The sequence below is a fragment of the Onychostruthus taczanowskii genome, unplaced genomic scaffold, assembly GCF_017590055.1.
Source record: "Onychostruthus taczanowskii isolate IOZ18803 unplaced genomic scaffold, ASM1759005v1 scaffold167, whole genome shotgun sequence".
Taxonomy (NCBI): domain Eukaryota; kingdom Metazoa; phylum Chordata; class Aves; order Passeriformes; family Passeridae; genus Onychostruthus; species Onychostruthus taczanowskii.
Window position 1 is genome coordinate 623,247 of NW_024498873.1, and position 13,040 is coordinate 636,286.

The window sequence follows — 13,040 nt, forward strand, 5'->3', positions numbered from 1 at the left end:
AATGCATTGTCTTGAAAGTACTTGAGAACCTGTTAAAAAAAAGAGGACTTTTAATAAGTGAACATTTATGCAAATTTGTTTTAGTATTACATGGTGAAATAATGTTGAAGGCTTTTAAAGTGTATTAATAAAAGAACAGAACTCTTGAACTGACTTATATGCAGTATTCAGAATGCTGTCCTTGTCTTTCTTCACCATATCTCCCCCATGCATTTTGTCACCAAATTCTGATTTGTATTTTATAAAATTCCCTTTATTTTAGATTAAATTGAAGTATAAATACAAAGTTAGAATATTTTTGGAGGAGAGCCTTTCCTTTGGAGTCCTTGGAGAACATGGGAGAGGAATTACTGAGCACTTTGGAATAAATGTATGTATTTTTTTGTTGTGAATGAGAGATTTGTACAGAAGCAAGTTGTGCAATCGTTTCCTAATACCTGTGCCCTTAACAGATACTTTTGCAGTGTACTGTAAATATTTAAATATAGGGTTTTAAAAAATTTATATATATATATATATATATATATTTAAATATAGTATTTATTGTATACTAAACAAGGAAAAAAACCCTTCAGCCACTGTTAATAGAGAGAATAAAATCAGAAAGTAGAGAAAGAGGGACATAAGGCTAGGCTTTTAAATATTAGTTTAAGTTAATGATTAAACACTCAAACATCTGTAGGATAGGTTATGGTGGGAGAAGAAACCAAGTGATGACAAATCAGTGGCTGATATAGTCTTAAGACTCAGAATCTATGGCTCCTGGCTCCCAAAACCCATCTTTGGAAGGAACAAGTTTGGCCCTTCAGTGAAGCTGTGCTGGTTTCACAGGGTCCTACTGGCATGGGGCTTTCTGGAAATGTTTCCTGCTTTGGTGTCATTTGGGTGTCTGTTACTCTTAATTGGGTTTTCACACCACTTTGGTGTTTTGCAGAAATTTGAGAATAAAAACCAAATACCTCATATTTTGGTTTTTCTCCACTTGATTATTTTTAATAGAAACCAAAAGAGCCTGCTTTTCAGTTTTAGCTATGGAAGTATATATTTAAATATAGTATTTTTAGCAGTATAGTATTTTTAGCTTTCAGGTCTTGGCAGTCTTTCATGTGCTTACTTTAAATAGTTTTACTTATCTTTAGTGACGAAGATAACAAAAGAATTTTTACAATGCATAATTCTATCCTTTTTTTGGACTCTCCATGAGATAATGAATACTGTGTATTCCAGCTACGTACACTTAAAAGTGTCACTCTGGCACGGAAATATTTGAGGTCTTGGAGTAAATAAGAAAAACCCTTGCAGTATATACCCATCCTATTTTGCTCTATTGCCTTTTTACTCCAGTGGGTAAAAATAAGATAAAACTTCTGATGATTCTTTCAAAGGTGTTATTATAGTACTTTGCCAGCAGATTCAGCCAAACTATTTTTCCAGGGGTCTACTTTTCGTGGTGTTCATACAGCTGAGGAGTACTTTAGAAATCCAAAATGGTATGCTTGCAGCTGCCTACTACTACAGTCTCCTATGCTGAGGGGAAGGAAGAAATGCTTTTTGTTTGCCAGTGTTTGAGTGTGGAGCATGTTTCACTTCATTCTCACAGTGTCTGTATTCAGCTTGGAAGTGAAACAACAAATTCAGAAAATTCATTCTGTCTTCCGCTTTGTCCTGTTGTTTTCATTTAATACCAAACATGGAAAAGAGAAACTTAATTTAGAAAAGGAAACAGTGTTACTGTGATACATGCCAACTGCTATCTGATTAGCTGATAGCAGCTAATTAGCTATGTTAAATCCTTTCCAATTAATTGACTTTTACATTAAATTCATTTACAGACAAAATCTTTTGAAGCCTGGCAAAAGAAAATATTTGCAACTAACAAGTGAAATAACACAATTGGGTCTCTAATGTTCAGACTATTTTAATTAGATTTATGCTTAATTTTTATCACATTCTACCTCCTAATGACTACAGTGGGGCTACTTATACTCTTAAAAGACACCGCCACACTGACTGCATTGTGGAATTGCCACCAGCATCGAAATAATTTGTTTTATCTGTGTTCTTCACATTGCAGTGCCTGGAAGAGAGAGATCATATGCAATTTATTTCCAGATCCATAAATCTCAGTTTCTCAGATGTCCTTTCTGTATTGATTAAAATGTTTATGTCAGTTGTACTTTCATTTTATGATGTCATGGTTTGGTGGATCTTCTCTAGTATTCATGGTAATATGAAACAAGATGCATCTTTAATGGATTAAATTGTAGTCTTGATGTAATCAAAAACATCTTTTAATAATTTGTTAATTTAACTGACAGATTGATGATATAGATCTTATTAGTGCAAACATGGAAAACTCACTGGCTTCTATTGGTGGATTTTGCTGTGGAAGATCTTTTATTATTGACCATCAGGTAAGACAGATCTCTTTATAAATAGTCTGGCACTATTAGTTACTTACATGTGAGAGTTAATTATTAATACTCATTTGCACGTATGATATAGAAGTTTATGCTGTATTTGATTCTACACAGAAACTGTCTGGTTCCTATGAAATATTGTAGATAAATTGGGGACCTACTTTTAAGTCCTTACTTGTATCTGTAGGTGTGGAGGAGAGGTTTTTGATATGTACATGAATTATCTTTTAAAACATTGTCTACATTATTATCATTTTTTTTTTTCCTTTTCTCCCATAGCGATTGTCTGGTCAAGGCTATTGCTTTTCTGCCTCCCTGCCTCCTTTGTTAGCTGCTGCTGCTATTGAGGCTCTGAATATTATGGAGGATAATCCAGGTACTTAATTCAGGAAAATGTTATCCTTCAGTCTTTCTTCACCCCAAACTAATAACTCGTACTTCTCCCTACTTTGATTCCTCACCTTATTACTCTAGTGTCCTCTTATTCTTTTGCTAATTAATTTTACCTGCATGTTTTTTCTTAATGGTATTTCCCACTCTGTTTTATATCTTCCACCCTTTCTGTCTTCTAGCTGAAAATAAGCGAGTTATTTGAGGCTAAGAGGGACACAGATGGTTTTTGAAAAGCAAATAAGAAATTTTCATTCTGCAGTTTAAATCAGTGGTATCCCTCTTTGCCTCTTCCTTAAAAACATATTCCTTCAGCACAAATGAAGGAAGAGAAAGTTAAATAGAAACAAATGGTAATGTATTTCCTCAGGACAGAGCAACCCTCTCCTTTCCATGTGCACTATATAATTAGGGTTTTTTTCCTTCTCTAGTTAAGCATTCAGGTGAGAATCTCAGGAACGATCAGAGTGCAAACTGCCTTTGACTTGCAGGACCAGATACAGGGTATTTTTATGAAGTTGACAGACAGAAGATTCTGCTCTGGGAGTCAACTAGAAAAGCCCTTAAAGATCATCTACTTCCAACGCCCTTGCCATTGGCAGGGACACCTAGACCAGGGGCTCCATCCAACCCGGCCAATCTTTTTGCTTACCGGAAATTGAGGCCAGACCACTGCAGTGCCAAATCCTTGCCACTAGAACACCTAGTGGGAAAGAAGTTTTTTGGGTTTTGAGTTTTTTTAAGGAATTGGAGAGGACATGAGGACAAAATTGGCCAAATTGTGAAATGTGTGTGAATTTGGTTTTAACCTTCATTTGCATCAACAGATTGGAGGACATCTGCAGAGAAAACCTACTTAATTTGTGACAAATAAATAAAAATTACTGGGTAGTCCATGATCAGTTGTATGAAGTGAAATAGAATCAAGAAAAAATTAAGAGTAAATTAAAGGACTGTTAGGTGTAGTGGAGGGTTAGCCTTCATCAAAGAAAAGAGCCACAATTTGCAAATCCAGGAGTCAGTTTTCTCTTTAAGAATGGCAGTGAATTGGGGAAAGGCTCAACAAGCAGAGTCTGCACGGCAATAGGTATTTCTGGATATTTGTAAATTGGACCTGCCATTTCAGTCCCATTACAAACTGTTTATGTCATCCCTTCCATATGGTCATGAACAGCAGCAGCTCCATATGCAGCTGGAGTAATGAGATAAAGGGAAGTAGTGCATTTGTCAGGACTTAAAAGCTTGTCATTTCCTGGCAGACATAGGAATCAGGAACATTAAGAATAGTAATAAAAAGACTTATTAGTTCTGGATATACATATCTTAGTTTGATTCTAAATGCTATATTTGAAATCTTAGAGAAATGTAAAGTAGAAACAGGAAATCTAAGCCCCTTTTTTTTTCTGTTTTGGGATTTTTGTGTTGGTTTTTTTGCTGTTGTTTTTTGTGTATAGACATTTTTCAGACTCTCCGGGCTAAATGTGAACGGATTCACAAAGCTTTACAGGGGTAAGTGTGGGGTTTGGAGCTTTTTGGCTTTTATTTGGCTATGCCTTGATAATGTGAACTTTAAAGAAACTCTTCTTGCCCAAATCAGTTTCTGGTTTTACAGATGCTTAGAGTGGGATATGTACACTCAGTTGTGTATGTATTAAAGGAGAAAAATTATTCTTTCCCAACTCTCCCTGTTGCGCTACTAATAAGAGTCCAAGTTTTTAAAATCCTATACAGGTTTTGAAATGAGATTATACCTTAAGACTTTTGAGGAAGGCTGCAATCTCTTACACATTAAAATCATTAGGAGAGTGTAATAGCTCTCAGTGACGCAAAGTATTGATGGGCATTTTAAAAATAAAATAAATAAATAAAAGCATTTGGGATGAAGCTTAGCAAATACTCTTTCAGACAACTCAATGCACCTTTCAATCACCTTGAATGCTATAGTGTTCCTACATATTTGACTTGAATGTTAAAATACAATAAAGTACCCATTGTTCTGGAGGCACAGAGGAAATGGCTAGAATTTATCTTAAAAATAACATTTAAGATTTCCTAATACTATGATGTTTTAAAAGATGGCTATACTGACTAACTGCTTTTTTATCTGTCGGGTCTTGATACTAAAAAGATACAGGAATTGCTGTGATATTCAACAGCAGTTTAATGTGCAGTAATTGTGCAATTGTATTTTGCAATTCTTCTTCCTCAAGAGTTTTGTGTTGCATATTACAGAAATTAATAACTTTTAAAAACACTCACACAAATCTCAAACACATGATTATTATATTATTAGTTTCTTTGAAATGATACTACCATAAAATGAGCTTGATCTTCTTAAAATGTGTATTAGGCAAGCTTATCAAAGTCCAGAAATCAAAATTACACCTGGTAGGTAATATGCATTTATGTGACCTGTTAATTTTGGGGACCAGAGGTCTTGCTTGGATATTGAATGCAGATTTTTGGAGGTGAATAACTCAATCCTAAATGTGTGTGATGTGTCAGGACAATGACAATCAAATGTCAGTCATTCAGTCGAATTCTAGAAACCCAGTTAACAACTGTTCCTATGTGCAGATGAGGGAACAATTATAGTTCTATAAGTTTAGAAAGCCTTCTGACTGACAGATAATACGGTAAAGAGTTTCTACAGGAAATAATTTAAAACTATAAATCTTGACAAATCTTGAAAAACCCCCAGCAAAACATTTGTTCTTTCTTATCCCTTAAGTGATAAAAAGGTGAAGTGACCTAGCTAGCTGGGTTTTTATCAGCAAATTACAGGCCTAACAGACCTTTCTCTTACATCTTATAAGGACTCTTTAAGTATTTCTGGATTATTAATCCTTTTTGCAAAAGTATGAGTAAGTTTTGTTACACAAACTTACTGAAACTCCTTAGAAAAACATTTTTTTGATAACTTTCTTATCTTTATGTAATGCAAGCTGAAATGCACATATGTTTTGTCTGCATTAGTATCAGTAAAGTGAAATATCCATCTTTTGTCACCACCTAGAAAGGAAAAACACTTATCTAGAATTTCAGCATGTCTTCAAGTAGGGTGTACATCAAAGGCTTTTTATTTGTTTTAGGATTTCTGGTTTAAAAGTAGTGGGAGAATCTTTTTCTCCAGCATTGCACTTACAGTTAGAGGAGAGCTGTGGATCTCGAGAAGATGATGTGAAGTTACTGAAAAGAGTTGTGGATTATGTAAGTGTCACCATAGTAATTAAAATATATCATTATCTTTGAATGTTAATAATGAAGAAAGGGTAGGGAGGCTTGTTGGGTAACTTGTTGAAAGATCTTGCAGGAATGCTGCAAGAAACTTAGTTTCTGTGCTGATTATATGGCTTTATTGAAGATCACTGTCTAACCATTTCTTGCTGCCTATAGTTAGGTCTGTAGCTCTGGATTAAAAAATATATATTAGACTATTTACTTCAGGAAATAGTTATTTCCTGTTATCTATTTTAATGCTCAAATCTGTATAAAACTGTTGCTTAGACAACTTTTATGTTAGTAAGAAGAGTGTTCTGGAGGTGCATTTTAACCATTTAAGGTCAGCTTTTGCTTCTTTGAGTCCACGAATTTGCTTTTTCTATGTGTAAACAATCTCATATTCTATATGTAGTATTTTTCCCTTCTTCAATACACATTGGCTCTTTTTGTCCCATGTGAAGAAGTGAGGGTGGTTGTATCATTATGTATCAGGTGGCAGGTAAACAAGACTACACTGCAAAATGCAATTTTGAAGTTAAGTTCCTTGAAAATATGCTTAAATATTATTTAAATGCCTGATCAATCTGGTATGTTTCCCTTATTACATGGAGGTGAAAACTAAAGGCACTGCATCTTAAACTATTTTATGTGTTAAAGCTGTATTGAAATTAAGAGATGATTTTGCACTACCTTCAACACCTCCATTTGGGAAACAACTTGCATTTATCTTGACACCAGATTAATAGAAGTTAATTATATGTATTTGGTGATGAAAAGGGTATGCCGTCAGAAATTCCCAGGTTGACTTGCTGTATTTTCTTTATTTGTAGTGCATGAATAGTGGTATTGCATTAACACAGGCTCGTTATCTGGAGAAAGAAGAAAAATGTCTTCCTCCACCCAGGTTAGCAGAAAGTTAACATGTTACTTGATTTTTTTTTGCTGTGGCCATCTCTTTTCCATACAGCGATGGAGTTCTATTCAGTAGACTGGATTGAATAGTTGCTTCTTGGAAAAATGGGAGAGGCTCCAGTTTTGAGGTATCTTTTCAGTGACTGTTACAGGTTACTAGTATCATAAAATAACAGTATCAAAACTACCTGTATCTTGGGGATCAGCATGTAGCCTGTTAGCAGGCACATATCCATGAGGAAAATTACTCTTACTCTGTAGGTAAAAAAGATAAGAGATTTCTGCAGTGTGTATGGTGGGGTGGCAGAGCGGGGGCAAAAAGTTGTTTGATCACATCTTTTTAGTCATATGTCTTGTTCCTGGTTGAATTTGAATTAATAATAATTTCCCTACAGATGGTGATCTTATTGTGTTGGAATTAGTACAATACAATTCTAAGTGGAAGGCTAGGAGTGAAGTTTACTCTCTGTGTTCTGGTTTTCTTTTTCTAGTATTCGAGTAGTGATAACAGTGGAACAAACAGAACAAGAACTGGACAAAGCTGCATCACTTCTTAAGGAAGCTGCACAGTCTGTGTTGAATTAGACTGCTGTTTTTGGATTCCTCTTTCCCCACATTATCAGGATAAGCGTTTTACACTGTATAGTGACTTCCAGATTCTTCCACTGATGGCACTGAAAACCGACTAACAAAGTTGTTCTAGACTGATACAAATGTAGTGAGGGGAAGAATGCTGAGTTTTGGAGTTAGTGAATGACACAGTGTTGTTCCAGTTCAAACTCTACCATTTACTTGCATTACTTAAAATGGGATATCACTATTGACTTCTTGACTCTTTCATAAGTTAGTATAAAAAGTTTCAAATTTATTTCCTCAAACCCCTAAACATTCTCAAAAATGTGTATAAACATCCCGTTTTACCCCAAACCATGTAAAATGTGTTGTTTTCTCTCCATTTTCTCAGAATGTGAGAATTTCAAAGAATTATCCCTCCTCACCTTGCAAATGAAAATACACTGTTCCTAATAGTACCAAAAGGATAACACATTAAGATATAATTTTGTGCTATATGATGTAATTTATTATTGAATTATAGGAGGGAGGACCTTCAATTCTTTTTGTTTATGTATCTTTCTCTAACCATTTTTGGCAACCAGGTTTTAAGAAAGCCTGGCCAGACAGTAAATTCATATCAAATACTATTTCATTTTTTGCATTCCATATGTAAGTATATGCATGTTTGATATTTTGGGTGAGGTTTTTCATATTATTATCTTTAAAATATCTAAATTCAAACCTCTGAATTGTGAAACTGATGTAATTCCAGTATAGTATGTTCACATAAGGGAGCTTTGTACCAGTCTTGAAGAGTAGTAATAGGCAACATGGAAAATGAATCAAGGTTTTGAAACAGCAACTAAATACTAGCTTAGCTGAACTACTTTTAAGCACAAAAATGATGTGTGCTTAGTTTTTTCTGTAAACATCTATACCTAGAAGGCAAGATTCACAGATAGCTGCTAAGAATTTAGATGGTACAATACTACTGAAACACAAGTCCATCTGTGCACATAAAATTCCCAAGTAACTTGAAGGTAATGGTTGGAAGTTGTCCCGTCGGATTTTAAGAAAGCACAGATGGACATTACATATATGGACACTTTATTGCAATCAGGAAACTGGTAAGGAAGTACGTATCTTTTTATAAAACAGAAAATACAGATTTTTATTTCACAATTTTGCTTTAAGAACGCCTGTCTGAAATTTTTGTATTCTGCCTAATATGTGTTGAGTTGTTTTGTACTTGTGTGCCTTTTTGGTTGCTAGTAACAAGGATTACAGGACTATTTTTGAGAAACATCATTGTTAAATATAAAGTTAATCATGTTTGGTTCAGATTTTTACTTACAATTGGAATTTGTAGCATGGTCGACCATATATTGTTAAATATTCTACATTAGGTAAGCATAATCTATGCTGCCTCCAGTTCACAGAGTCTGTTTCTACCCTGGCTTTCAAAACTTTTCATCTGTGTACATTCAGACAGAACACCTGACGTTGTGTTGGGGCACTTCTGTAATTGTAATTGTAGTAGTCAAAGCATTATCTGTGCAATATGTGTAGTAAAACCTTCATCCCAGTGTGAAAGAGAATCCCTATTTCAATAACGTTTATGTTTTCTCTGTTAACTGTGAGTAAAAGCCAGTGAGAAGCCAACAATTCAGGAGAGAAAAAAATGTGCAGAATGAGACTGACTCCCATTTTACAGAGTGGAACTGAAGTGCAGAATAGTCATCTTGAAGACCCTCAGAGGCTGCGAGAAATGGAAACTAAATGTTATGGCTCTACTTTGAGCTTTTGAGCCATTTTTGGCTGGATAATTAAACCTGCAAATTCCAGTGAAGTCAAGCCTTTGATGTATAAATTTGGAACAAATGAGGTACTTTGATTCCAGTGCAGCATATTAAATAGTTTTGGAGTTAAGATAAGCCTGGGAAAGTAAGCAAATAACCATTGGCATTGAAATCCTAGGTTGCAAAATCTATATTTAATTTTCTTATTTTGTTTTAGGTTGTCTGCAAATGGGGTGGAATTTTTTTGTGCTTAGAGAACTAGCAATAATTTTTAGATACATGGATTTGTGTTGTTATTTTTGTTCTTGGTGTGTTGGGTATTTTTGCTTTTAAATGAGGGGATGACAACTAAGGTAGAAGCAGAGTGAGATTTCTAGCAATTTCAAATCTGTGACTAAGTAGTTCTGATGAGATAAAAGTTCAGGAATGCTCCTAAGAGATGCCATCATCTGATAATTTGACAAACACATACCCACCGCTAAAACATTGGTAAATCTGCCTTTGTCCTTTTTATTGTTTACCAGTATATAGGAAAGAAGCATTTAGATCACAGTAAAGTGAATACCTTGGTTGATGGCAGCTACAGTGCTCTAGTAATGTGTATTTTACTGACAGGTTATATGCATGGTCTCTGTAAGAAATTAAGACACTTATGAGATGTAACTGGTGGAGAGTGATATCCCTGGTCAGTCTAAGCATATTTGGCTCCTCTTCATTTTGACTTTTTTGATAAATGTCTCTGTGATGGCAAGCAGATGAAGAAATGGGTGGCTCTGGGGGAAAATGTTGATTGGGGTTAGGGAGGCAGCAGGTGATTCTGATTAAACTTCTGACATTTGAAAAATCAGAAGCCTGTTAAGGTGCTTAACTGCCCAGTACTCTTGGCTGATAAATATATTAACAAATCTGTGTTGGTTGCTTTGTAGTTACATTTGGATGAATTGGTATTTTTCCATCCATTTCTTCAGATGTGGGCATGAGAACGGCAGCTCAGTGTAAACCTCTTAAGTAGGATACTGTGAGATGAATCAAACACAAGAACCTTATCCCAAACTTCAAAGTATCTTTTGAAAATAAATTTTGTTTAATTTAATTTATGTATTTCACTTTGCCACATACTTAGAACAGAGTTTCAGCTAAGTGGATAATAAATCCAGTATTTTAAATAGTGAAGAAAAATAAATGTTGTTTATTTTTATTTAATTGACTATTAATATCTGATAGTTGAGAAGGAGGGACATTTTTACTGTAAAAAGTTGGTCATTTATAGAAATTGTCTTGATGAAACCAATTTTTTACTGTGTATGAGGACTGGGATGATTTGGAAAGAATTTATACTTTCAAAATATTTTATATTGAAGAAACATGTCTACATGATATATGTATTCATATTTTAAACAAAGAGATTTATTTTCCTTGAATATTTAAAAATAATTTAGTTTCATGGTTTTAATAGGAAAAACTACAGATGCCTTTTCTGTTTATTATAGTAATCATTATTTTTGGATAGGAGGTGAAATGCATAAGGAGCATATTAAGAAAGAAAGAAATGTATGGCTGACTAACTTCGATTTTATTTTTTTTTTCACTTTTGAAATATGAACCCAGTCAATGCACAGAATGGTGTACTGTCTCCTTTCTGTCACTCCATCTGGACTTTATTATTTTAAACAGGGTTGTGCAGTGCTGGCATTCACTGATCTATGAAGTTGCTACCACAAAAGTGTCTTGCATCTTAAGATGACTAGAGAAGTGCACATGTAAATGTACAGAGCTGTAAATGCTGCTTAAGCAGAGGAGATATTTACAACTAACACAAAGCATTTGTACATTAAACTGTTTCAGTGTCTTAATAAAAGGAAATGTCTGGATAATATTTCTTCTGGTGTTTTTATGTTCTTTGGCAGTTTTCATAGTAATAAGGTAACAGGCTTACCCTGTCTTGCTGTTGATAGATTTTCCAGATTTTGGTTTCCTGTCCATTGTGTACTAGGTAATTACAAAATATGCATAGTAGTAGTCACATAAACTACTAAATCTGCTGAAGAGTTCCTATCAGGGAAGGACATTTTCTACATGTCCAATTTCTAATACTTTGGTAGCACACACTTGCTGAAAACCGCTATTGGAAGCTAGACACTGCACCAGTTACAGTTTTGTTGTGACTCAGAATAGAATTTCTGGTGTATCAACAAACTTGAGTTCAGAACACATATGCCCCAACTTTGAGACTCTGTTACAAAATAAAATACTGCAATTTTGCCTACCATATTTTATGGGTAAGATTTCTCTATTTTCCTCTGCTATTAGAGGTGTTACCACTTAGCTCAGTATGCTGTTTGTATAATGCAGTTGTATTTTCCAGGAGAGGATTCTGAGCTGGCAAAAACCAGTAAGTTTTGGAGTCAAAGGAACTGCTTAAGTAGAATTGGAAATATGTAATCCACTGTTTGACTTACATTTTATGTAGGCCAAAAATAAGTGATTGTCTCACTGTAATCAGCATTTGTCAGACTGTGCTCCTGTTCTGATATCCACAATTCAAGGAGGACTAGCACAGATTGAGAAGGTCCAAAGGAGGACAATAAAGATGACCAAAGGGCTGGAGAATATGCCCTGCGAAGAAAGAAAAACTGGAGGACAATTTTCCAGTTCTTGCATAGTGTCTACAAAGATGGCAGAAGCTCTCTTCATAAAAAGCCACTCTTCCATGGAGAATGGAAGGGCAATAGAATCGTAAAATGAGTTGGGTTGAAAGGGGCCTTGAAGATAATTTTAATACCAACTGCCATGAGCAGGGGTCTCTTCTGCTAAACCAGGTTGCTCCAGCCCCTGTCCATCTTGATCTTGAACAGTGCCAGGGATGGGGCATCCACAGATTACATGGGCATTATTACATTATTATATTCATATAATATAATAGAATCATTAAGGTTGGAAAAGGACCTCTGAGATCAAGTACATCCTTTGACCAAACACTGCCATGTCAGCTAGACCATGACATTAAGAGCAACGTCTAGTCATTTCTTTAATGCCTCCAGGGATGGTGACTCCGCCCCCTCCCTGAGCAGTCTGTTCCAATGTTTGGCAACCCTTTTCATGGAAATTCTTGCTGATACCCAACCTGAACCTCCCCTGGTGCAGCTCTTCACCAACTTGGCAAGTTAATGAGCAAAGAAAGATGCTTTTCTTCTTGTCTGACAGATGGACCCCACCAACCAGTAGACCTGGTTTCTCAAGGTGAGTCACATGGAACCTGATATGTACTTTTTATGGTGAGGAGAATGGTCAATCACTGGAAAACCACCTCCTCATGGATTATGAGATTTTCAAGAGGTAGGTGGACAGGATGCTGGGTAATTTCATCTTCCTTTCTCACAAAAGGTTGGACCAGATGATCTTTTGAGGCCTTCCAGCTTGGCCTGTTCTGGGATTCTGTAGTTCTGTGACTGTAATTCTCATTCTGATTCATGTTCTGGAACAGGAAGTGGAAACAACTGTTCACACTTGGTCTTATTAAAATTGGATTTTGGTTGGAGGAAGCCTGCTGTTGACTACCAAAGTTAGAGTAGCTGTTGAGAGAGTGCATGAGCATGACAGTAAGTACAAGTTAGGCTGATGACAGAGAGGATAGAAAAAGGTAATGGAACACCAGCATTTCCTGATAACCTGAGTGGTGACTTTGAATTCCTCATAATTTTTAGTGGTTAGGACTCTTTCTGTTCTTTCACATAATGAGGCA

The 13,040-nt window shown here is 35.4% G+C and overlaps 1 protein-coding gene across 1 annotated transcript in view; it reads left to right on the forward strand.

Annotated features, from left to right (window-relative positions):
- Positions 1-11,175, forward strand: part of SPTLC1 (serine palmitoyltransferase long chain base subunit 1) — a 35,915-nt gene extending 24,740 nt beyond the window's left edge. Inside the window, exons 9-15 of the mRNA XM_041399621.1 lie at positions 263-370; positions 2,319-2,414; positions 2,700-2,796; positions 4,265-4,319; positions 5,903-6,020; positions 6,863-6,936; positions 7,436-11,175. Of these exons, the coding sequence (XP_041255555.1) occupies positions 263-370; positions 2,319-2,414; positions 2,700-2,796; positions 4,265-4,319; positions 5,903-6,020; positions 6,863-6,936; positions 7,436-7,529 (642 nt within the window). The 3' untranslated portion in view covers positions 7,530-11,175. The remainder of the gene's footprint in view (positions 1-262; positions 371-2,318; positions 2,415-2,699; positions 2,797-4,264; positions 4,320-5,902; positions 6,021-6,862; positions 6,937-7,435) is intronic.
- The last annotated feature ends 1,865 nt before the right edge of the window (positions 11,176-13,040 follow it).